This window comes from Chlamydotis macqueenii, chromosome 19, assembly GCF_036417535.1.
Source record: "Chlamydotis macqueenii isolate bChlMac1 chromosome 19, bChlMac1.mat, whole genome shotgun sequence".
Classification (NCBI taxonomy): domain Eukaryota; kingdom Metazoa; phylum Chordata; class Aves; order Otidiformes; family Otididae; genus Chlamydotis; species Chlamydotis macqueenii.
Window position 1 is genome coordinate 4,870,508 of NC_141574.1, and position 25,245 is coordinate 4,895,752.

The 25,245-nt window shown below is 41.3% G+C and overlaps 2 protein-coding genes across 6 annotated transcripts in view; one reads left to right on the forward strand and one right to left on the reverse strand.

Moving 5' to 3' along the window:
• PIGL (phosphatidylinositol glycan anchor biosynthesis class L) overlaps window positions 1-6,500 on the reverse strand; it is a 64,050-nt gene extending 57,550 nt beyond the window's left edge. Inside the window, exons 1-2 of the mRNA XM_086763211.1 lie at window positions 5,358-6,500; window positions 706-805 (exon numbers count right to left, since the gene is read on the reverse strand). Of these exons, the coding sequence (XP_086619337.1) occupies window positions 706-805; window positions 5,358-5,649 (392 nt within the window). The 5' untranslated portion in view covers window positions 5,650-6,500. The remainder of the gene's footprint in view (window positions 1-705; window positions 806-5,357) is intronic.
• Window positions 6,501-7,617: 1,117 nt separating this feature from the next.
• NCOR1 (nuclear receptor corepressor 1) overlaps window positions 7,618-25,245 on the forward strand; it is a 72,731-nt gene continuing 55,103 nt past the window's right edge. For 4 of the 5 annotated variants that reach the window (XM_086763240.1, XM_086763243.1, XM_086763244.1 and 1 more), the window contains exons 1-3: window positions 7,618-7,714; window positions 22,128-22,305; window positions 24,720-24,859. In XM_086763240.1, coding sequence (XP_086619366.1) covers window positions 22,198-22,305; window positions 24,720-24,859 — 248 coding nt within the window. In that variant the 5' untranslated portion in view covers window positions 7,618-7,714; window positions 22,128-22,197. Of the gene's footprint in view, window positions 7,715-8,366; window positions 8,456-22,127; window positions 22,306-24,719; window positions 24,860-25,245 lie in introns of all 5 variants that reach the window. The other variant, XM_086763242.1, reaches the window with a different exon arrangement.

Sequence of the window (25,245 nt, forward strand, 5' to 3'; positions counted from 1 at the left end):
TAGTGATCAGGCAATTTAAGAAGCCTTTACAATGTTAGTTCTGAGTTTCACTGATTCAAAGTGTTAAATCACCTTCCCAGAAGACAGTTCCTGAATTAATCCCAAAAGAAAGGATGTCAGTTTTATCACTTACCTTTGTATCTACACAAAACTAAAGAAAACAAGATCCCACCTTAGAAAAAAAGAAATCTTGCATGGCTTGAATTTGAAAGAATCTTACTATCATGTTATTATGAACAGTCTTTAATACCGTAATTCACTTCTGTCTTTAGCCAGGATTAAACTAAATTATAAATATAATAGAATTCCACGCTATTCCTGTAAAGAACCAGCCTACACACAAACCTGCCACAGGCAACTCAGAGAATTTGGAATCGTCTGTGTAACACTGCAACAAGTTTAACAAAATGTGATCATGCTGCCCAAACACACTGTGCCGGACCCCAGCAAGTATGGTTATCAATTCTAAATGCTGTATCAACAGAGCTTAACCTAGGGATTATCATCCCCATTATACACTTGAATTGTCTTCTGCATTAATTAGATTTATGTTAACAGTTAGCAAAAATATCTCATATGGTCTTTTTTTGAGATCCCTCAAGACTTTTCAGAATGACACAGTACGCTTTCGCTTAACTTCAAGATGGACTTCACCCTCTATTTAAAAACAGCAATGAAATTATGCTATAAATGAAAAACGGTTACCTGTGATCAACGACTGTTACATCGGAAGCAGGAATTCCCAGAAGAAAACAGCTCTGTTCCAGTTCTTTCTTACGAATCTCTCCTTGATTGTAATAATTTCCTGAAAATAGCAAACACAGCAACACCATCTAACTTAGTTTAGGTTAGCTTGGAATTAGTTCATTTTTCTCAAAGTATTAAGCGGGATCATCACACATTAAGTAAAAGCACATCATTTGAGGAACAGATACATTGCAGGGGATAAACTCCATAGCTTTTACCTGAGCAACACTCAGCTTAGCTCAGGGTAAAATGCTGAGGCAAAGTTCTGCCCACCTTGAATACATTCCTTACGTCTATGGACTGAGCGTGGCTGGCAGCCATTCATGAGCTTATTCGGCACGGACATCAGAAATTGCCATGTCTAACCAGATCAGTGGTCCAAACAGTCCAGTATCCTCATCCTAAGACTGGTCGAAGTTAAATGCATCTGCCCAAGACACAGAAAATCTTCCAAACTATAGTTCTGGAATAACCTGCTTGGGAAACTGCTTCCAACAACCTGTTTCATTAGCAGATGTCTTATTCATCCAAATATCAAAATTTCTAGCTCTTCTGAATATTTTGTTTGGGCTTTTTGTTTTATTTTGGTATATGCCTAATCCGCTTCTGAATGCTGTAAAATGTTTACCAAGATTGAATATATCTTTTGGTGAATTCCATACGCTGACCCTGCTTTGTGAGAGAAAAAAAAAAGGAGTCTCCTAATATGCATATATATGGACTAACTGCTTATACATTATCCGAATGGAAGTCACCAATAAACTACAAAACAATTGAGCAAGATCTTTTCACGAACACAGGAGAAACTGCCTTTGCAGTGAGGTGACTAAAAGTTGTTACCGCTGGCAAATTTCCAGGTTGTCTCTGTGAAAGAGGTTAGTGGGATCTTAGTCCACTTTTTGAAAAACAATCAGTAATAATCAATCTCCTTAGGAAGGGTCATTCCTCCTTCACTATTAGACATGCTGTTGTGAACTCCCTCCTGTAGTCTTAACAGCACAGGCCCACAGAGCCAAGCTGAACACCCAGTCCAAAGTACGTGGAACAGAATTGTTGAGATAACACACGGAAAGCCTGTCCCACAGTGTATTCTTTAAGTGATTAAATTTTACGGTCTAGTCTGGGTCACTTCTAATGAGCAGTAGTTGTCATACAACACTAGGACACTGCAATAGAGTACAGTGACAAACTAAAAGGATTTGAACAAATTAAAAATTCCACCTTAACAATCTCTGTCTAAAGATAAAGATTTTTCAGAAGTCTGCATCATTCATAGAGGAAATTCAAGGCAGAAACTAATATGGCAAGATTGCAAAGACCTTGCAGAACCAAAAGAAGATAGGAAGCCTAATTTAGATAAGGCATTTGGGAAAAGTTATAACAAACTGAGACCAACAACTAGCAGGGAAATGGGATTAATTATCTTAAAACACTGCCTCCTTCTTCACTGAATTATTTTCTTCTCATCTTGCCCTGACATTCCCTTATTTTTTCTTGGCATAAGCCATGCAAAGTCCATGCCAGAGCTGTGATGGCCCTTCCAGAATGTTGCCCTGTACAGGGCAGTACTTGCAACCCAATTTTAACTTTGAAGCAATAAAATGAAAAAAAATACAGCTGAGTATTAATGTATGATTCAAGTCTGTAGTCAGCTGTCTTGAATTACACTAGAATTTTTTATTGTTGTGGGTGTGAGTCATCTAAATCTAGCATTTCTCTCCAGCAGTGTTGCAATCTGAGCCATCACTAGCAAGCTTTGTAAAATTTTCAAAGAGGCAAAGAGTAACCAGAAAAAAAAAAAACCCCTCCTCTTGCCGACTGTGAGTGAATGGTTTTAGGAGACTATAACAATTATTATCTGTGGGCTTGCTGAGGAACACACCAGCTTGGTAGTCTGCAGCTTAGATTGCAAGTTCCAGCTTCAGCAAAATTAATTTAAGTGTGCACCTTCACTAGATGGATTACATGAGTACAGCTGGACTTGTTTTAGATTCTTTTTTTTTTGTGCAAAGCCATTAACGACACTAGTGTTTTAAGATAACCTATCTTTTACTGCAATGCAGAGTAACAGCTGACTGCAGGTGATGTTTTATCTGAATAGTACCACCTAACTTACACTGAACTCAAAGGAACAGATCCATGTGCTACAGCTTGAGAAACGTGTCAGGACATCAGGAATATATAAATGTTAACAAGAAAAAATGGGAAGCTATTGAGAGCAAAAACAGCTGAATAGCTCATGCTGCTGGACTTCATCCATGGAGCACTCACAATAGAGAGTCTGCTACTACAGAGAGCAAAGCACTTTTATACTGCATTATTATTTCAACTGAAGACTATTCAGTGTGTAAAAGACTGGGGTTTTTTTTCACAGTGCTGTAATTCTAATTAATTTCTAAGTCATTTTGATCGACATCTGAAAACTGTCAGTATGACGGTTTCTAAGTAATGATTTTGTCTCAGTGTTGCAATTTGCAGAGTCTTTGGTCAACTCACTTGTCATCATCAATCATCCAAACAATGAGAGGATGAACCATCTGAATTGCCCAAAACAGGCACAGAAAAATCTGTTAGCTCACTGAACGTACTCTCCTATATGGGCTGCTAGTTCCATTACGAAGACACACAAGAGAGTCATAGAAGGCAGTGTCAAATTCACTTAATGTTTCATGTCACTGAATCAGGACTAAAGAAAAAAGAAAATATAACAAAAACAGAAACACAACACTTCTTTGGAAAGTCCTCTAACAACAGGGGTGTATTAGTCCCCAAAACCAAAATGGCAGCGTTGCACTTCAGTAATTTCTCCATAGCTGTGAAAAAGCCAAATGAGATCTGCAGACCTTTGTCCCTCAGCAAAGACAACTGAAAGCTCTGCACCAAATCTTGAACGGGAGGTACACAGTGACCAGTAAGGCCACTACACCACTGACCTCCGCAACAGCTTAATCCCCGTCTTCTCACCTAGGTGGTCTGTTACAACAGAGAGCTTTGAAAACAAAGAACAGAAAAGTTGGCAGTGAACTAGCTGGAGCTTTCAAAAACACAGAGGGCCCTTTTCCCAAATGTAAGTAGCTGTCGGTGCAAGATGTAAACGTTTGTAGCCTAAGATATTCCTCTCACAAACGTAAAAAAAAATCACCTTTCATTTTCGCTGCAGGCTCATGAATTCTGGTATAGCAGTATGGTCTGAAAGATAAACTAAAATTAGGTTGTTTCTTATGCACAAAAAACTTGAACAATGTGATAACTGACTAGGTATCAGTTCTGCAGAAAAAAAATATCTGGAGCTTTAGTAGATCATGAGAAGAACACAAGACAGTGTCACGTGCTGTGAAAAATTGTTGTCCTGGGAAACAGTGGAGCCTGTGAGAATCTTTCCACTCAATTCAGCCCCAGAAAGGCCTCAGCGGGAGTACTGCTCCCAGGTTTTGATCACTGCTCTTCAAAAAAGATGTGATCCAACTGGAAGAATCCAAAGGAGAGCAATGAGAATGATCAGAGGTTTGGAAAACATGATCTATGAGGAAAGACTGCAAGAAATAGGGTTGTTTAGTCTGGAGAAGATAAGACAGAAGAGGCAGATAAGAGTCTTACAATATGTCAGAGGCTGCTACAAAGGGATACTCCGATTTCCACATTCTGGCAAATAGGAAAAATAAACAAACAAGCTTAAACTACGCCAATGATTGAGGAAAAAGCGATTTGAAGAAAAGCTAATGCACTGACACAGACCGCAGAGGCTGAGGACCCTCCCTGGAGCTTCTGAAGAACAAACTAGACATTTGCAGCAAACGAAGACACACTGGTGCTGCCTTCGAGTCGGCTGATGGACAACACGACCTCAGGTTCCCTTCAGGCCTATTTTTCCATTACTGAATTGTTACGCAACTGTTATTTTTAGATGGGTTACAGTGAATGTATTATTATGACAATAAAACTGGATCATCCAAGCAAGTCCTCTACAAGACAACAGAATTACAAGGAGGCGCTAAAAGGCTGTGCTGAACAGCGCCTTTTTACAACTTACTGGCACTTCCGCGCAGTTTGAAAGTACCTCAGTGCTGCAACAGGAGACTGGATTGTGAAACCTCTGCCCAAGGCTCAGATACAGAGGGAGATTTTGGTACCGATCACAGCCGATGAAACTCTGCAGAAACTAACATTCTGACCAAAGCCGCCCGCGCGCGGCAGCTCTGCCTGCGGCGCTGACACCGCGACAGCGCGCTGTGACGTCAAACCGCAGGCGGATGGCACGGCACCTCCTCTGCTGCACCGCAGTGCCACACCGCCATGGCAGCACAGGCCTAGAGGACCAGGAGGTTCAGCGCTGCAGTGGCATCACGCGTGGCATCGCGGTGACATCACACGCAGCACCACAGCTGGGTGGAGCCGCCTCACGGCACAGCCACCGCTTGCCGCTCCGGGGCACCCACCCGTCGTCACAGCCCGGGGGGTTACGTCACAGCACAAGGCCACATATGGCAAAGACATCATGTCGGCCTTCCCATGACGTCACGGACGGGAGGCCCGGCCTCCGGGGGCGGCCGCGGCGGCACCTCGGGGGTGGGCTCCCCCGCCGTTCCCGGCGCGTGTTGTCCCCCCCTCACCTGCGGAGCAGCACAGCACCGCGGGGCGGGCGCCGGCCCTGCCCAAGCCGAGCACCGTGGGGGCGAAGAACATGGCTTCGTCATCAGGGTGCGCCGTCACCAGCAACGCGCGGACGCCACCCGCCCGCGCCGCCGCCGCCGCCGCCGCCGCCGCCGCCGCCCTCCTTCCCCTCGGGGAGGCGCGAGCCCCGGCGGCCGCGTAATGGCGGCGCAGGCGGCGCGCGCCACCGAGCAGCAGCGCGAGCAGCAGAGCCAGCGCCAACGGCCCCCAGCCCCACGGCCCCGCTGCCATAGCGACCGGTGCCGCGCTGCTCCGGCAGGAAACGGGAGGGGCGGCAGGAAGGTTCCGGGGCACGAAAGGGTCCCTCCCCTCTCTTCCCCGCCTCGGGGCGGGGCCGTTCGGCCGCTGTCGCGGAAACGCGTCCCGATTCCGGTTCTCCGGGGCTGGCCCGGAGAAGGGGCGCAGCGGGAGGGCCGCGCTGCCCTCGCCAAGCCCTGGCAGGGTCCCAGCTGGGGAGTGGGGCCCCGCGGGCGGGGTCTGAACGGGGGCCGTGCCCGTGGGTGGGGAGAACCGCGGTTGCGCGGGCCCTGCAGCGCTCCAGCTGACCCTGCCGATATGTTAAGAAATAATTACTAATAGTGACAAAAGTTGGGCTCTTCAGCGCCTAGTACCTTGTATCCCCGCGCTTTCTACTGTGGAAGAGACGCGGGTTAAGGGAAACCTCAAAAGCAGGGCAAGAGGAGCTTATCTTCAGACGCATTCTGCTATCTGTAGATCTGCCGGCTATCGCAAGTGTGGCTGCGAGGGGAAAAAAAATAAATGTTTGGACATGTCTCAGAAGTGAAGTCAACTATTGGAGAAGGTTGCAGAGCAAAGGAGGCAGGAAGTAGTAAAATAAACATGAAAAAAGCAATCGGATACATGATGGCTTTGGAAACTTTGCTTTTTAAGACAAGCAGGCAATATGGAAGACAAGTGTATTTGGTCAGCAATGGTGGAGTACGTTAGCTGGGTAGGTTTAAAGAATTAAAATGTTAAAAACAATGCAGAGGAATTAAGCGTCTGAAGAGCAGCAAAACGTATGCCAGAGTTGTCTTCACGGAGTTTTATTTGGACACTTTAACTTCCAAGTGAATAGAGGCAGTCATCAGCGTGAGTGAGGATTAAGGACTGCAAACACTTCAGTCTGGAGATGTGTCGTGTCACCTTAACGTAGTGCTTAACAGTGGAACTCAGCCACTGTAGCAACTACATGCTTAGTACAATAGTGTTTTAGAGGTAATGCTGGTTGCCACAGGGTGAGCCCCTTATTAGCCTGAATAAATCATTGTGTGGGCACACATCCCGCAAATGTGGGGTATGACTTCCTGTATTTAATGGAAAGTGTATCAACAATGAGATAATTTAGTCTTGCCTAATGGTATCTTCTTTTTTTTTTTCCATAGTAAACCTGGTAAGAGGTTAATTTGTGATCTTAGCACACCTAGAATTACATATTTTCAGGTAAAACGCCATGCAGATTTGAAATACCTTATTGAAAACGCAGGGAACCATTTACATGCTCCTCATTCGGGGCGGGGGGGGATAAAAAGACATTGGAGATTTTAAACCTCTCTCACATTTCTCAGAAGCCACTCGTCGCTAGAGGCAGAGGCACGACGTTCGTGACAGCGCGGGAGTCTGACAGGGCCCCGCCGGAGGTGCCGCGGGGGGCGGGAAGGCCACGGCCGGGGCCGGGCCGGGTTCCCGCCTCCCCGCTCCGAGGCGCCCGCGGCTCCAGAGGCCCCGTTCATTGGCGCGGCTGGCCGGATGCCCCCCGCTATCAGTTATTATAAATTTATATCGATATGCGGTGAGGCAGAGCGGCTGTCCCGCGCACCCACCCCTAACATCACCGGGAGAGCCGCCGGGCCGAGCCCCTCAGCGCCGCCGCGGCCCTCGCTCGCCTCATGGCGGCCGCTCCCCGCCCCCCCGCCCTGAGTCCCCTCAGCGGGGAGGGGGAGGGAACCCTTCCCCGCCGCACCGGCCGGCGGGTCCTGGAAGGCACATAACAACCCGTTCTCTCACCACGGGGCCCGTCCAGGGCTTCTTGCAGACTGGCGCCGCCTGGGCAGTGCTGCAACAGGGGTGGCGGGAAAGCAGGGCCGAGTCCCCGCGGCCGGGAGAAACTACCGAGCCGTGGCCCTGCCGTTTATTCAGTAGCTGCCAGGACCTGGCGAGAGGGGGCGGAGCCCTCCGAACCGGGGGAGGGGAGGCAAGATGGCGGTGGCGGTGGCGCTGAGGTTGAGGTGAGACTCCGCGACCGTCCAGCCCCGTCAGAGCCTGCCGCCCGGGCTGCCCCAGCGCCGCGCCGTCGGTAAGGGCACGGGGCCTGGCGGGGCGGCGCGGGGTGGTGGCGCGGCTCGGTGGGGCAGCGGGGCCTAGCGCCTCCGCTGTGAGGAGGAGGAGGAGGAGGAGGAGGAGGAGGGGGAAGAGGCGGGGGCCCTGGCCATCCCTTCCTCCTCCCTCCTCACCGAGGAGAGAGCTGCCCTCGTCCCCGGGGGGAGGGCGCTGGAGCCAAGGGAGGGGGGTCCTTGGGGGAGCCCCTGTGGGTGGGGGAGGTGGGCGGATCAGGTGCGGGCTGGGGCGGGGGGGTGCCCGGTGCCCGCGGGTTTTTTCTCCGTTTGAGCTGTTTGCATGCGGGAGGGGACAGTGGGGCGGGGGGTGGCCGCGGGAGATGGCCCTTGCGGGGAACTTTGTGGAGAAATCCCAGAGCATCAGTGTGTCGGGCGTTGATCCCTCTCCTGTAGATAGGAGAAGTGCAAGTTAAAATAATAAAATGTGGGGAAGAGGGCCAGTTCTTTAAAATCGACCACTTAGACGCTGGGCCAGGGGTGCGTTAGTGCCTGAAGATGCTGTCCTGCTTCCAGAGCTGGCGTGGTGGAGGTGCATGGCGGCCGCCTGCTCCAGCCCCACGTTGAGCTTGTCAGTGGTGGGGAGTTGTTGCTGATGCTGAATTATTCATTTAGGACCTGTAAACATCCCCAGCTTCTGTCATCTCTGGGCTGCTGGAGGGCACAATGGAAGTGGCTTTTTCTAGAATTATTCTAACTTGATGGTAAAGAACTTTGTACTTACTGATTTTTTTTTTTTTCTGTACTTAAAAAAACCTGTGGGTATCAAGTCGGTTGCAGTTGGACAAGGTTCTAGATGGACAGATGTACTGTTAGTGTTAGACAAGCTCAAGTAAGTAAGTAGTTAGTCTGAACAATCTATTGTTGTCCAAAACCTGTTTCTTGTTTAACAGATATAGTCTTAACAAGTGTTTTACCTTTTTATGACTGTAAATATTCGTGTAATCTAATAATTTTTTTTTTTAAAGACAACTTACTATTAAGGAGAAGGGAATGTCTGATTCTGAATACTTGGTTTTCTGGCAGCATTCTTGTATTATGTCATTTTTTTCGTGTATAACACTGCAGTTATGAACTGCTAGAGCTCAGATAGGGAATTTTATTCTAGGCAGTGTGATTTGAGGGGGGGGGGGGGGGAACGGTGCCATTATAAAAAAAAATACTATTGTGGTAGGTAGGGTGGCCATGAACACAGCTTAAGTGCCTGAGTAAGAGGACACATAGCATTGTGTCACTGCACATAAGGACCATGCAGATCTGTTGCAATTTTGCACTGGAATTTTATTCTGCAGACTGTTGTTTAGTTAATCAGTTAATCAGGAATAATAACCTTGACATTTGGAAAGGAAGTAGGTAATATTTGAAGTGGATTTCTAGTTAGCTGCAATCTAGTGTCTTGTGTTGGGGAATGAAAGACCTTCATGCTTATCCCAAGGATTCAAGAGTTCAGAGGAAACAAGCGAACTACAGTGACCCTTTTTGCAAAAGCATGGTTAATGTTTGCTTGACATCGCTTTTCTGTGTGATACAGTATAAACTGCTAAGGAAAGAAAGTTCTGTTGTGCTTTATGTGCAGTATAATTTGCCTGTTTGAAATATACTGTTTAATATTGGTCACTAAAATACCTAAACTTGTTACTGAGACATGGGAAAGAGCAGGATTTTGGAATCTTCTTTCAGCATGTGGAGAGGATATTACAAACATTTGCTTCCACAAGTGTAACTTCTCTCTGGCTTGTTAGTTGTTGTACAAATCAATTAAAATTAACTCTCCAGATTGAAATTACACACACAAAATTGGCGTATATTCACGTGTCTACATTTCAGTGCTGATGATTTCTGGGCATACATGCTTTTCATTATGATGTAAAGGGATCTAGAAAACTCTCTCAAAAACTGTGGTAAAAGTAGGGACAGACTCTAAAGCTTCCTTTTAATTTCCCCCCTCTAGTATGCTTCCACAGTTCTTGTGGTTCTCTAACTGCATCTTCTAAGTTATTTCATTTTTAAATTACAGCATGAGTGAGAGATGCTCACAGGGAAGGGAAGCTGACTGCTTCAGCTACTGTTAAATGCATAAAAGTAACTGAAAGGCCTTTCTATATTAGGGAAAAATATTTTCTTTTTTCCTGTATTATGTTCTTATATTGTCATTTAACTTACTTTTTCAAAGCTCTCAGCTGAAGTTTTGGTGAAATGTTTTATTCCTCTTCTTTAATGCTTGCCTAGAAAATGGTTTTAATGAAGGTGTTCTTGCATGATCAAAAATACTATGTGGAGTTATAGCGTGCATAGCTACTTAAATTTAAGATTTTAACAATTGTTTAAGCTGGAAGAGATCGATGCCTCATGCAGGTGCACTGCCACACAGCACAATCTTGAGAACAGACTAGTAACCAGACAGTGGTTTCATAATGCAAACAAATGTTTCCTGGATGCCAGTCTTGAACTCCTCAAGTCATTTATGTTCTTTAGTCACTTCTGAAGCAGTGTTTCAGATGACAAGCTATTAACTGAACGTGTTACCTTGTCTCTCTACTGTAAATGTTCCAGATAAAAATTTTGACCTATGCAGGACTGCTATCTGCAAATATTTATTTTGTGCTATTTCTAAATTATGCAAATAGCCAGGAACGTGCTGAATATACCTTCCATTTTAGTTTCTCTCTTCTTCAATGATTTTCCATCCAGTAATGATGTTTTGTGGTGTTCCCTTCCTCTTCCGTGCTAGTTCAGTGTTTATCCACCATCTGTTAAATGACTCCCACAGGCTGGGCCTACTGGGGCTTAAGTTTAGTGAGTTGGTGTGCATACTGAAAGCTCAATCTTACCTTGGAGCTATGTTTCCTCCCAGTATCCTACGAGAGATTTCCATGTCCTTGAATAGCTTCATGTCTAAACCACTCATGTGATGTTGCCGCTCACAGATTTGATATGCAGTTTTTTTTTCTTCAGGCTTAAGGAGGATGTTGGTCTGTGTGGTTTTGAAGTCGGTGGCTTCACTTGCTTATTATTACAAAGGGTATTGCAAAATTAAGATACTGTATTGGTACAAAGATGCACCAGCCATCTCTGAAAAATCCTGTTGTTTATAACTCTCAGTAGTAAATAATTCATAAATGAAATTTTTATGCAGACAGGTGACTTGGACAAACTATTGACCAGGACTTAAAAATTCTGTGCATGTCAAGTGACTAGCCTTGGGTAAAACTGAATGAAAATACGTTCACAGAGATGGTGAGGGAAAGAACACCTCTATATGAAAAAGGATGAGGTAAAGTATAAAATACACTTAAAGTCATTTGATGTTTCTTTTAATACCTCCTCCTGTACGTTATGCTGTGCTGCAGGGAATGTGTGTTTGGCTAATTCTCTTTGTAGCCTTCATGAAGTCAGAGGCACACTTGTTCCTTTGAGAGTTGGAAACAGCCGCAGTAGCGTTCCCTGGCTTACGGGGCACAGGCCACATGCTCCATCCTCTGGGCCATTACTGTTGGGGTTCCTGGGCAGAACCTAAATACTCTCCTAAATGGATTAAAATACGTTAACTTTTCAAGGAAGGTGTCTAACAAATGTGCATATAAATCAAGTGGGAAACCTACTGATTCCTGGTGTGTTTGTCAATGTTAGTCAAGCTCGTGTAAGTTCATTACAAGTTCAAGTGCTGTTCAGCAAACTAGATAGGTATATTGTTACAGTTCAGCCGTACTCTTCACCTCATTGATAGTAGTTTTTGAAAAAAAAGGAAAAGAAGAGGAATTAGTTTAAATTTTAAAAATTATGCATACATGGTTATCCACCGTAGAGTTTTGTCTCGGGTTCGTATTCTTCAACTCTTGTTTCTGTTTTTATGCTATCTGAACGGCTGTATTGACAGAGGAGGGTCCCTGAAAGGTTGGAGTTCTCCCATATGATCAGTGTAATTTCAGGGTTAAGCTTTCTTGGAATGTTATTCCCAAAATCTTTCTTAATAAATGTGGCCACTTAACTGTTCCATTATAGCCATTATTTCTATAGGTGCTGGTGTTTCACTGCGGTCTCAAGAATCAGACTTACACATATCCAGAATCTTGAAAGTTCTGGTTTGTTTTTTTTTTTTTTTTCACAGATATAAGAGCTTACTTACACCGTTCATAGTTCGAGATCTCTTCCAGTCTTTGCCTCTTTCTGTGACCTAGAGGCTGTTGCGTGAACCTCAGTTAGGAGTTATATTTTATATATTGTTACATTCCCTGGGAACAAGAACGTCTCAAACTTGATCATAAATGTAGTAACAATAAACTTTGTTTCCGGAAGGCCCTGGTGCATTTCCCGTGGAGTATCTGAGTAGACTTAGGCATTGCTCTTAAGAACTATTTTTTTCTACTGTACACTATTTAAAACTTATTATATTTTTAGCTAAAATCTAAACTTGATTTTATCTCAACCCAGTCAACTAAGGAGAGTGATGAGGCTGATAGTTAGGTTGTCCTGAAGCCCTCTTTGTAGTGTGTAGTTTCTCTTATAATATGTTGTAGTTTGTGGAGCAATGGGTATAGTCAGTATGGATTAGTCAAGTTATAGTTCCTTTTCCAAGCCAAAACTACTTTAAAATTTTAAACTGCCACTACAGGTATGTGTTTGATAATGAATGAGCAACAAGAAGAAGCTGGAAACTTAAAACTGCGACCATGTAATTTCTTGCATGTTAGGTGAAGTTAAAAGCAATTTTATCTACATATGGGTTAACAGTGGAGGAATAAATTCACGTACAGCAGCTGTTTTTAAAGTGCCAGTGCTTTCAGTCCAAGATGGAAAAGCGAAAATTGTTGTTTTGAAATAATATTTTATGCATAGTGTATGATATATATGAAGTTTGACATCGTTGTGATGCCCCATCCCTGGAAATATTCAGGCCCGGGTTGGACAGGGCTCTGAGCAACTTAATCTAGAAGAAGATTTCCTTGCTCCTTGCCGGGGGCTGGACTAGATGACCTTTAAAGGTCCCTTCCAACCTGAACTATTCTATGATTCTGTGATTTCTGAATCATAGGTGAAATGGGAGGAAATAAGTGAGTACAAGTAAGCCTCAGTGAGCTGCTGGGCACTGACTCATGAGTGAGGATGACTTGCTGGGGAAGGTTGTTGTAGTTCTTATCACCACTATTTGTGGAGCATCTCTTGAACCTCTTGTAAGCTACAGACTGGTACACTGGAGGGTGCCTGGGTTGCTTTCTGTTTAACTTTATAGTTTTGTGGGTGAAGTTTGAATGCCTCAGTTGGTGTTTCATAACCAGTTGAATTACCCCTGTGGCAGGGATGGAGTCCTTCAAAAGTGGTTAGGTAGATGTCTGGGATTTGGGAACTGCTGACATTATCTCAGAAAAAAAAGCTATCTCCCCTTGTGAATGCAAGACCTTATCTGTGCAGTGTTTGGACTTTGTAGGATTTGCTTTGGACATTCAATTCTGTAGATTTGGTTTCTGGTCTTTGGCTCATGAAAATTTTATGTGCTGTACGTTAACTGCATGCTATTGCATTTGGGGCAATCAGGAACGAGAATCTGATGTTGCTAGGAAAATGAAAATATGTTTTAAAAGTCCTTAGAATACAAACTGTCTACTTTTCTACAATATACTTTTAAAACAACAACAACAAAAAAACTTGTAAGGTTTGTACTCTTCCTTGGTTTAAATAATTGCTCAGTAGTAGTTTTAGTCATGGAAATCTCTACATCCTTCATTTCCATTTTTGAATGGAGGATTTCCACCTACATCTTTGGGATGGTTTTGGTGTTATTGTGACCCTCCTTGGCAGAAGAGAGCTGGGTAGGTTCCTTCAGAAACAGTAAGTGCTATTCCTTAATAAGACTTTGAAGAGGAAGTTTCCTCCCTCAGGGATTCTCTGTACCCCCGGTGTGTTAGCATGTTAACTGGTAAGCAGATGCTGAAAATACATACTCTTATTTGAAATGTATGTGCTCAGCGCTTCTTTTTTTTTTTTTTTTTTTTTTTTTCCCCCTTGTGAGGCATGTAGATAGGTGATTAGAAACTTCCCAAGATGTTAATGTAGTCTTAATTTTTCCTGCTGTGATCCCCCATATAATATAGCAGCGTTTTGTATAGCCTGGGTCTTGATATCATGTATGAACAACTTTTCTTTAAGCTCATAAATTACAGGAGAGATTAAAATAGAATTTCTTGGAGAAGAGTATCTTGTCAGCTGAATTTGATCGACCTCATTTTGGTAGAGCACAAATTCTATTTGCATTTGTAGTTTCCTAGCAGGAGAGAGCGAAACTGATATTTAAAGATGGAGTATAACAATGATTTGGCAACAGTTGGGTTGTAAATGTATATGCAAGTATGCAACCAATATTCATTTCTAGGAATGACAGCCGAAAAAAAAATTTAAGTACTCTTCTAATACTTATTTAATATTTAACGCTCCAAAAGCTATTACTTAAGTACTTTATGGAGTTGTCAGTCTCTTAATGGAAAATCTTTTTCTATTAAAATTTGAAGTATAAAATCCTATTTTAATTTTTTTAGCTATCTTGATGCAGATAAAAAAGTCATGCTAGTACAGAACGAATGTGACATTTTGAATTGACTGCTGTAATGCTCCTTGACTTCTGTCACTTCCGTAATTGGCTAAATTAAAGTTTACCATGCTTCTGTGTCATGTGGAATGAGTCAGACACTGTGTAGCATAATTGTGAATTAATGCTTGGGACATTCAGAAATAAGACGATATCGTATGCTAGTGGAAATTTCAGGATGTTAGATGGATCAAAATCAGGTGTATGGGCTTTTATCAGCATCTTTTTTTCAAATACTCCCATTGCTGTGTTTATGGCTTGATTCATATGATGCTGATAATTAATGGAGAGAATGTTATTTAGTGTTGCTAGTAAAACACAGCCTTACGGATGTTATTATTTTTCTAACTGTATTTCTAGCAGAGACAGAAATAGCAATTTTTTCTGTCAATAACCTTGTGAGTAAAGGGAGTACAACTATGTGAGATTAAAGTTCTCAGGAATTTATGTGTATTTTAAATGTCTATCACAGAAGACGAAAAGGCATTTACACATGTGGAATTGTCATGGAAAATTCAGCAGTTATTTTTCTCAACTTGGAGAAGGTATGTTTGTTGTTTCTATTCATTCTAATAGCATATGACCTTATGCTTTGACTACAAGCTTCAGAGTATTCTGCAACGTGAAACTGAGTGCAAAAATAAAGAAAGTGTGGAAGAGGTCCTCAGCTTTGAGGATGGTGTCCGTGTTCTGTAAAAACGGGAAGTGCAGTATTCTGGAATGTATTTAAATAACCGCTACTTAATTTGTCCTTAATTCCAATGGTGACCTATAAACATTTGTTGTTTGTAGCATACAAATAATCTTTCATCTTTTGGGGGATATGCCCAACAGATTTTCATACTTGCAAGCATGCGTGTAAGCTTGGATGTTGTAGCTGGAATACACTTCCTTCAATTCTTGTTTTAAAGCACAAAATTATCTTAAATTTGCTCAGGCATCAGTTTTTCTGGTAGGTTCTTGCATGAAAACTCTTTGTCTTTTAGGAATGTCCCGTCTGGTGATCCTAGAGCTAATTTTCTAACTTACCATCCCATCCCATTCCACAGTACTTTGCAGAACTTTGTGTAATGAGACTTGAAAGGTTAATATAGATCAGTTTGAACCCAAATTTCTCTTGTCACTATATTTTTTTCATTGTTTTTCTGGATAACTGTCGTATGACTATGCTGATAATTGGATGTTAAGGCAGTGACAGAAGGACTGATAAGTGCTCTTGAAGTGTCTAGTGCTTTTTTAGTTAAGACTTCTAGACTGCTAAGTCAGTCCTAGCTTGTAATGGTACCATTCATATTCTGAGCTTTGGAGTTTTAGATGGTAGTACGTAGCCTTTTGCTATGTCTATTAGTTTGAATAAGTAACTTTTTATGTAGAGGTTGAACCCATTAAGCTGTTTTTAGAAGTGTCTGAAATGTATATGTTAGTATCTTCTTGTGTGTGGCGTATCCCCAGGATGCAAATTTGATGTTTTTGCTTGAGTGTTTGAACAGGTTTATGACTGACAAAATAAAAATACTACTAGGAAGATTTGTTTTGCAAATCCAACAATATACTTGAAGCATTTTACTTATCTGACTCTCAACTTGAGATGTTCTGTTATTGTATGTGAGTTGGAGCATTGTGTCTTGAAGGTACAGACACAGTTCTGTGACTCATGAAATCTAGTTGTTGTGGTGTAATAGGTGGATCCTTAAATAGGGCCTCTTTTTGGTTATTTTTTTCCATGAGATTGTTTCATTACCTTTTTATAAAGTGATATCGCAGAAAGAAAGGCTTTATCCAAAGCATGATAACAATACTTGTGAATAATTCTAACCACTGCTGAAACAGTCCCTTCACACTTCATTTTCTCAACAGAGTAAACTTTGAATAAATATCCCTGAATTAATTTTGTGATTCATTGTAGATCCCCTTTGTAAGGCAGAGCCTTCCTTGTTCTACCATAGGTTAGTTACATCAGAGCTCAGTTTACTAAGGCTACTGATTTAAAAACAAAATCCCACAACACTGTTTAAGCCTTGTATGACTGTAGTCTAATTCTTTGCACTCTTCATATCGCACTTAGTTTGCTCAAAAACGGGATGAGGAAAATGCCCCAAAAGATGTGAAATTTAATTAGCAAATGTTGGTTAAGTACTTTGAGATGGCGTGAAAATTACTCTAAGTGCAACAGTGTTAGCTTGTTTCATATATGTGAAGAAAAATTGAGTCTGCCCATGAGACTGGTCTTTTATCCGTGGAGGGGGAAGATGAGAGTAAGGGACAGGGAACACAGCAAGCGAGGCCGTGGTTCCGCAAACAGCGAGTAGGTGACTCCGCTGTCCTTCTGGCCTCTTGACCCCTTCCCTTCTGCTGGCGTAAACATTTGTGTGGCCATGCGTTAAACAGTTTTGGGGAACTGGCCTGCTAAAAATAGTCACAGTTTTTAACCTGCTGTATTTTCCCAAGTGGAGAACCGCTTGTCTCGGGCAGTGCTAGTTTTTGCCTGCTTAAAGTGCAGCAAGACTTGAATCTTAGTTCTGATTCAGTCATTGACTATTTCCTGGGTAGTCTTTGATAGATTTTTTTTTTTTTTTTTTTTTTTTTTTTTAACCTTTCTGTGGCTCATTTTCCCACATGTCTGGTGAAGATAGTGTGTACTTCTGCTTCTTTCTGCAGCATTTTGAGATCTGGAGATCAAGAGAGATTATTCAAATTAGTATTGCCTCGTAGAGACAAATCTGAAATTAGGCTATGACTGATGCTATTGTAATATCCGGTTCTAAACTATTTGTAACTTACTCAAAGTTCTCCACATAGGACAAATGTAAATGTGAACAGTAGCTTTTAAGGGGAAGTCTGACTCGGATCCGTTCAGTAGTTTCACCTGGACAAAGAGAAAAATATCGTCATGCCTTTAGAAATAAACATTGCTAAATAATTTCCTTGCCCGAGAAGCTCAAATTAACACAGTGCTGAGAATCTCTTGACAGTTCCTGAAACTGTTACTCCTGTCACTGCTTTTTCTCAACTGAGTATCTTCAGGCTTAACTGGTTTTTTTGACTCTTTGCTCCTACTTCTCTTGTAATTTTTAATTTATTTTTTTTTAATTATTATTATCCATTTGACGCTACTGGGTTTCCCCATCCCTTACATGTTTTGCCACGGATTCTGGGAACGTTGGTGAAGTGGGACACTTCAGCAGAATGAACTGGGTTCTGAAGTACGAGACAATAAATATTTATTTCTGGCCCTTCTAATTGACAGTGTTCAGTGAGACAGACAAGTTGCCAGACAGACTGGGAGCTATATGAAAGTATTCACGACCTAACTTTATCTTTGTGAGATGTTTAAGTCATAATTCCGAAGTCTGTAACAGTTCCTGTAAATATTTATGTGAGAAGCCTCTGAAATGTGCATAATAGCATGAGAAGGTATGAAAATACTTGTCTGAAAAATAAAATCTTGTTGTCATTGACTGAGTAGAGTTGGAATTTGATTTGTTGCATTATAATTTGTCAAGGGTGCTGAAAATGAAGATGAGCAGCCTCTGTTCTGGCAGAGAAGAGGGAACAGTGGAAGGATTGAGAGGCAGAGAGAGTTAATAGTGAGGAGCTTTAAAGGAGGCTTCTGACTGAATTTCAGTGGAACAAGACAAAGTTTGTCACGACTAACAGAAGGATACAGCAGTGAGGAAAGCCTGGATGAGATTGTTTACCGTCTATAGACAGAGTTACAATTTTATGCTAAAAGACTGCCGTATTCAAACATAATCTGATCATATGGAACTTGCAGAGGTTACAGCAGGAAGCTGGCATTGCCCTCACTGATCAAGAAATGGATAGATGAAGAATAATCTGTGTTCACTAAATACATGCGAACAGACGCTGTGGAGAGATGCAGATGCTTTTAGATGAAGGGTCATAAGGTTGCCTGCCGAGAAATAAGAGTTAGTCAAGTGCTTACATCCACAATTGCAGAATTAAGGTAGTGAGACAGGGAAAGATGAGCGTAATATTGCTGATGATTCTGTAGGCAAATATTGGCACAACACCCACCCCCCAACACGGCAGAGTGTGAGAACAAGTTCATATTATAGGAGGCTGGGAGATAAGACGGGGTCTGCAGGGTATGTAGAGAGGTCAAATTAGGAAAGTCTGCAGGCACATCTAAATGTTTGTAACAAGAAAAGGAGACTTAGATGGAGGAAACATTGTACTTCGGTGCCATCTTATGTGGTGTTGTACTACGGTGTTGATTTTTTTTTTTTTTTTGTTGAAAGAAATTATATCCTGCACAGAATCCTTGTCCTTTTGTTCCCTCCCCACCTTGTAGTTGTCAATATGTAACCATGTATTTTTCCTTTGCTGTTACCACCCTTAACTCTTCCTACTGTTGTGTCAGTTCCCTTAGGGAGGAAGAGGAATGCACTCCTACCGTTGATAACTTTTTTTTTTTTTTTTTCCTCCTCTCTTCACTTTGCACTGCTCTTATTCACCACAATTATACCTGCAATGCTGTTTCTATTGCCTTGCTCTGTTGGCAGCTTTTCTTTGTTTCACTTTTAAAAATTTTTATTATGGTGCTACAAACATGATCATACTTGCAGTTCTCTACTAGGAAGGCCATTAGACTGAATGTTTTCATATGTATTATGTAAAACTTGTAGGTTATGAGATGGGGGATTTGAGTTAATGTGGTTGGATGGATGAAGGACATTCATGCTTGTGTGCCGTGTCCCTTTCTGCCCTCTCATCTTTCCAGTTCTAGTACAGAATTTGGAGAGACGGTCAGGACCTCTCATTGCTGTTGGTTGTGAAAGATTATTATATCAATGAAAATTTCAAGACCAACAATCTTAACACGAACCTAACAATCTGTGAATGGAGAAATAGCCTTTATAGCATCGTACAAAGTGAGTGTGGATTGAACTTTCAGCACCTGGGTTAATGATCAACTTGCGAGTTTGACAGTATTGAGAAAATAAGGAGAAGATGTAAGTTGCCAGAGAGAAACTAGAAAGGATCTTGAATCATGCAGTAGTTGGGCTATATTCATGTGTGATCGTGTGTGATTTTTAAGTGGCTGCTCTTCTGATCCCCTCTGCGTTTGCAGATTCAGATTTTCCTGACTGTTGTTGGCATGTCAGGGAAGAGAATAAGAACCTGATGAGTGTTTATCGATACTTTCCTAGAATCTCTTGTGCATTTCTGGCTTCCTGTGCCCCAGAATAGGTATCACAGAACTAAAGAAGGTTTGGAAGTGATTGACAAGCAACAGCCAAATAGATTAGGATTCTTCAGCATGGAAAAGATAAGACTGAAGGGATATAATAGAAGTCTACAGAATCATGTGTGCAACAAGGGAAAAAAGAATAGGAAATAGATGTTTGGTCTGTTCCAGTGCCAAAACTAGAGATATCAAAGGAAGGTAGCAGGTCCAGAGTGAACAAAAGCTGGTTGTTTCTCATGAAAAATGCCAGTAAACTGTAGAAGTTCTTTCAATAAGCAGTTGTGAATGCTGAGAGTTCATACTAGTTCAGAAAACCGCTGGACAAACCAATGGAAGAGAAAGCCATTAAGAAATCTTAAACAGAAAGGCTCTGACTCGAGGAATCCCTGAGCCACAACCAGTGTCTCGGGGAGCCACTAGAAGGCCGGATAGTTTGTTGGGAAATTACTGGTATATGCTCCCTAAATGCCCGCTGCAGGCCACTGTCAGTCACAGCGTATTGAGCTAAAGGAGCTTTAATCAAATCCAGCATTACTGTCTTTATTCCTCGCTGAAGTTTTTAAAGTGTAGCAGGCATACATATAAATAAAAGTCCAGTTAGTCATCTTCTGCATATTTATGAAAACTGCACGGGAGATGCAAAGCTGGTGAAGTAGCACAAGTTAGGGCGTCAGCTCATCAAACTGTACTCTTGTAATTTTAAATTGTTTGAACATCCTTCTACCGTGGAGCCAGTTGTTCATTTAATAATAAATGTTCACCAGCCTGTGATGGGAGTAGTTATCACATTAGTAAATGTTTGATTGAGCTGACAGTTAGCTATATGCTATAGTTTTACATGGATTTTCACGGAAGTTGAGAAAGAAAAAATCAAAAGTTTTCTTTTTGCTGTAGCTTGGACTTAGGAATGCATTTGAGTGTTCAGGTACTATAGCCTGCAACTATTACAGTGTATATTAGCTAAAACTGCTTGCTTTCTGATGCTGTTTCTTAATCAAATGGAAAGTGTATGACTCAGACCTACCCCATCATGTAGTCGGTAAAGATGTACTCTAATGAATGTAGTATGAATGATGAAGTATAATAAATGTTAATGGAGAAGAATTCTATGTTAGAACTTGTCACTTGGATATGAATCATAACCACTATAATAGATGTATAGGTACTATAAAGCACACAACTAGTGATTTGTAGTATTGCTTTGAAAGAGAAGCTGTAGGTTTTTCTTTAATTTTTCATATCTGAAAATCAGGTTTAAGAGAGAAATTTAAATTTGTTTCATTATTCTGATAGTCCAACGTGTAAAACTCTCTTTGATGAAGAGGTGGGGAAAAAACCCCAACCAGAACAGGAATGATAAAATATGTCAGGTAAACTTTAAAATCTGTTTGTGTAGCTTGCTGTGTCTGATCGTTTCCTGAGCTGATTTTGTCCATTGACTGTTAATGGAAAATGCAGTTCAGAAGTATAACTTTACACGCGAAGTTTGTGAAAGGCTGCAGGTTAATGCGCTTTGAAATGAAGCCATCTAGGCAGGGATCAACAGTTACTTTATTTGCAGGTCTGATACGTCTGCTAGACCTCTGGACCAGAGGTTGAGAATTGCTGTAGGTCTGATAGAATTCTGTATTTAATACATAGGCTCCAAGGATTCTGTCTTTTGAGCTATCAGAGAGAGATCTCTTGTGTTTGAAAATACGTATGTCCTGCTTTTTTGCATGGAGTCATAATTTACCTGCTCAAAGCACTGATGAGCACAGCTGAAACTATACACAGCTTCACTGGTGCTCGGGCTTTGTTAGTGAACTTGTCTGGGTTTTTTCAGTATTTAAAATCTTCCCTAGGTCTGTATGCATTTCAATGTTCGCTATAAATCTGTCGCTGGAGAATACAATAGAGACAAAGTAGTCATTGAATGTCAGCTAAGCAGGATTGTTTTAAAGCTTTGTAGTATATTCAGTTTCTGGCATCCCATATTAGAAAAACTATGCTGTCAATTGAAATAGTGCTGTGGGTTTTTTTTGTTTGTGGCTGCCTTTTTTACTAACTACTTTGTCAACCTGCTGTTAGACAGTAATAGTATTTTAGGGCCTGACTACTACACTGTGGTGTAATGAACTGTAGGTGGAATTCAGTAAAGCAGCCCTAAGACTACCTGAATCTGAAAGTAAGAAACACTTCATAGAATCCAAAAACTCTAGAAGAAATGAAAGTGAATTTCATGTTATGATAAAGAAATTTACTGTAAATAAAGTGTCCATCTATAGACTATTATAGCATCTTTAACATCTATTTAGAGTGACCTACTTTTCTTCTAAAATCGTCCTAATTCAGCTGGTAACTGGTAAAATGATGTATTCAGACAATATAATCCTCAAATCTTTGTGTAGACAATGCTGACATGTCTCATTCTGAGCCCATTTAAGACCTGTTAACATGTTTCAGACTAGAGTAACCTATTAAATAAATACATCAGGAAAAAGCTTTTACTGGTAATGGTTGTTTTGCTTAGGTGACTATGGCTGTAATGTATTGTGAGTACATCTGGTACTTCAGTGCTTATCAGTGATCTTTTTTCCTTTAGGCGGTTTCCTAGAAACATGATTGCTTGCTGGTCTTGATCTCACAGCTTTGTGAAGACTTCTTCTCTGATAATGTCAAGTTCAGGCTACCCTCCTAACCAAGGAGCATTCAGCACAGAACAGAGTCGTTATCCTACTCACTCTGTCCAGTACACCTTCCCTAGCACCCGACACCAGCAGGTAAGGAGACCGAAGGCTACAAATTTAGTAAGAGCGTAATTCGGGTGTTTGCTGTGCCAAATAGGAATTTTTTTTTTTTTTTTTAAACCAATGTAATAAAAGTCATTAACGTTTTAAAAGAGTTGATTTGCAGACGAACATGCCGAGTTAAAACTTGACTTGGAAAATCTGTCTAACAATGTTGTTTGTGCCTTTGGAGTTTGGCTCTTGCTTTAGGGCTGATGGGTCTGCTTATTCAAATACGTAGTGACTTCAAATGATGGTCTGATGATGTTGTAACTTCTGGGAAGTATAATCTGTAGCTGTGTACTGCTTCTTGGTTCCTTCTGAAGTATTGCCTTGAAAGGATATAATTACCTGTTCAATTTTTCCTTTCTGCAGTGCTGTAGCTGAAATTATTAAATGCTCTGGCTACCATTGACTACAATTTTGGATTTTAAAAGTTTTTGCCTGTTTGGTTTTTTCTTTTCTTTTTTTTTACTCCTTCTTTCTTTTTCTGTAGACTAATATTAAAAAATGCTCTATAAAACTGTGAAGATGTCCTACATAAAACTCTACAGCTTGTCGATATTTCCTATTGTTTCATATTTGTAAATCTACTCAAACTGTCAGAGCACTTGTTTAGAAGTTGTCCTGTCTTAAAGACTGAATATTGAGAGTCTTGTCTTCTCAGTAGGTTGAGTCTTCTTGATTCTTACTTCCTCTACTTTTTTTAATGTTGAAAAATCAAATGTAAAGACATGCTCAAAGTGGCAAGGGAAGTGTTTTGCTTGCTGAGGAGAACTGCTGCTGGTATTGCTTAGGTAAATAATTGTGGGGTGGTTTGTTTTGTTTTCCTTTTTTTTGTTTGTTTTTTTTTTTTTTTCTCTGGAAGCACTGCATTTTACTTCTTCAAGATTATATATATATATATATATCTGCTTTTTTACTTGTTTTTTGACAGAAAACTGAGTTTTATAATTCCTTATCTTTATCACATGGAATTACTATAAACTTCCTGGTTTTATAATTTGTTTTGCATAGCTTAAATAAATTCACTAGGGATTGTGTTCATAAACTTGTTATAGTTTTGGTTTAATTTGTTAATGTTTAGTCATCATACTAAATTTAGCCAACTAAGTGTGGCAGATAACTTGTCTACAGTTAGTATACATTTAATATGAATGCAGTGCTCTAGGTGTAACAAATTCTTTGAGAGACGGAGCTTTTGGGGCATTTGTGGATACTAAATTTTTGTGGGGAATTAATCTCCTGTTAGGCCTAGGAGCATAAGAAGTGAACTCATAGCCGTCTTTCCTTCTTCTATGTAAGGAGTATTGGGCTAGATTCTCTATAAGCTGAATGTGGTGCTTGACAAAATCTGTGTACAAGGTGGAGAACATGAGTCTGAAATGTAAAAACTTGTGATACACTCTGATTTTTTTTCTAAAGCAGTTGTACTACTGCTTCCAGCCAGATGTGTTCTGCTAGCCAGAATTAGGGCAATGGATTTCTAAGAATCTCCTACTTGGTCATTTCTGCTGAGCGTTTATTCTGCCATCCTGTGCTCTCTATGGTGCGATAGGCTGTGGAGGACTGACTGTTGGCTTTAGAGCAGCTCAGGTTTCCCTCATTTTAATGAAATTCTCCTCCTGATACAGATACTTTAGATGTTTTGTTCTACTTACATGTTTGCAAAAGGAGATTCAAGATTTGGAGCTTTTTCGCTTGCTCCATTTTTATTTTTAGGTAATTTGTAAAAATGAAATCTTATGGATAGTGACCTATTGCATGTCTTGTGGAGCTGCGTATAATTTTTAAAAGCAAGTGGTCAAAGACTTGTATATATAGTAATTTGTCTTGTACCTCACTTTGATTATAAATTGTATCAGTCAGAAGATGTGTCTTAGAATCATGGAATCACAGAATGGTTTGGGTTGGAAGGAACCTTTAAAGACCACCCAGTCCAACCCCCTCGCAAGGAGCGGGGACATCTCCAACCAGATCAGGTTGCTCAGAGCCCTGTGCAGCTTGGCCTTGTCTGACTCTTAGTCCTAATTAATAGTGTATGATATAAAAATGTCTTGAGATGGTAACAGAAGGAATTGCCTCAGGGTTGCTGAAATATATTCTCAGTTTACCACTTCAGAGTTGGATGTGCAGAATTGATTTTAAAGGATATTCTTCTGCTGCTGACTCGTTTGCGTTTTGTTAGTTGTTGATAAGCTAGGTGGAATTCTTAGCATATAGATATTTAGTCTCTTTAAAGTTCATTTAAAACTTAGTAATGCCATTTACAAACTTTATTTTTTTTAGCTGGAATAAGGCTTTGGTGATCTGGTCTTGATTTGTATTTAGTATCTTTGGAAATAACGCTTTTGATCCTGTCTTCTGTACCTTTGTTCTTGTTGACATCAGAAGTGTGTTTCCTTTAGGAATTTGCAGTTCCCGATTATCGTTCGTCTCACCTGGAAGTCAGTCAAGCAACCCAGCTCTTGCAGCAGCAGCAGCAACAGCAGCAGCAACTTCGGCGCAGGCCTTCCTTGCTTTCTGAATTTCACCCGGGCGCTGACAGGTGAGGATGCTGTTTTTGAAGTATATGAACGGCAGTGTTATGTGAGTCTGTGCTTTCTGTAAAGTTAGTTTTAACTTTTGAATAGAAAGGGTTTTGAGTTTCACAGTTTTTGCCTAAGTACTTGACTTTATTAATCGGTGCTCTGTTGTAACAGTGTCAGTCTCCGCGTTTGAGTGTTGTAGCTGTTGTGTAATTCCTCAGTCCCTTTGGCTTAACTAATATGTTTGTTTCACAGACAGGAAGTGACAGTCTGCTTCACTTTTCCCACACCTCTCCTAACAACGCTGTCACTAAGCTTCTGAGAAGCTACGTGCATATTGCAAACTTCTTAATGCAGTTTGATCTAAAAGTGTGTGAAGTTTGTGCCTTTGGATAATTTAATCTTG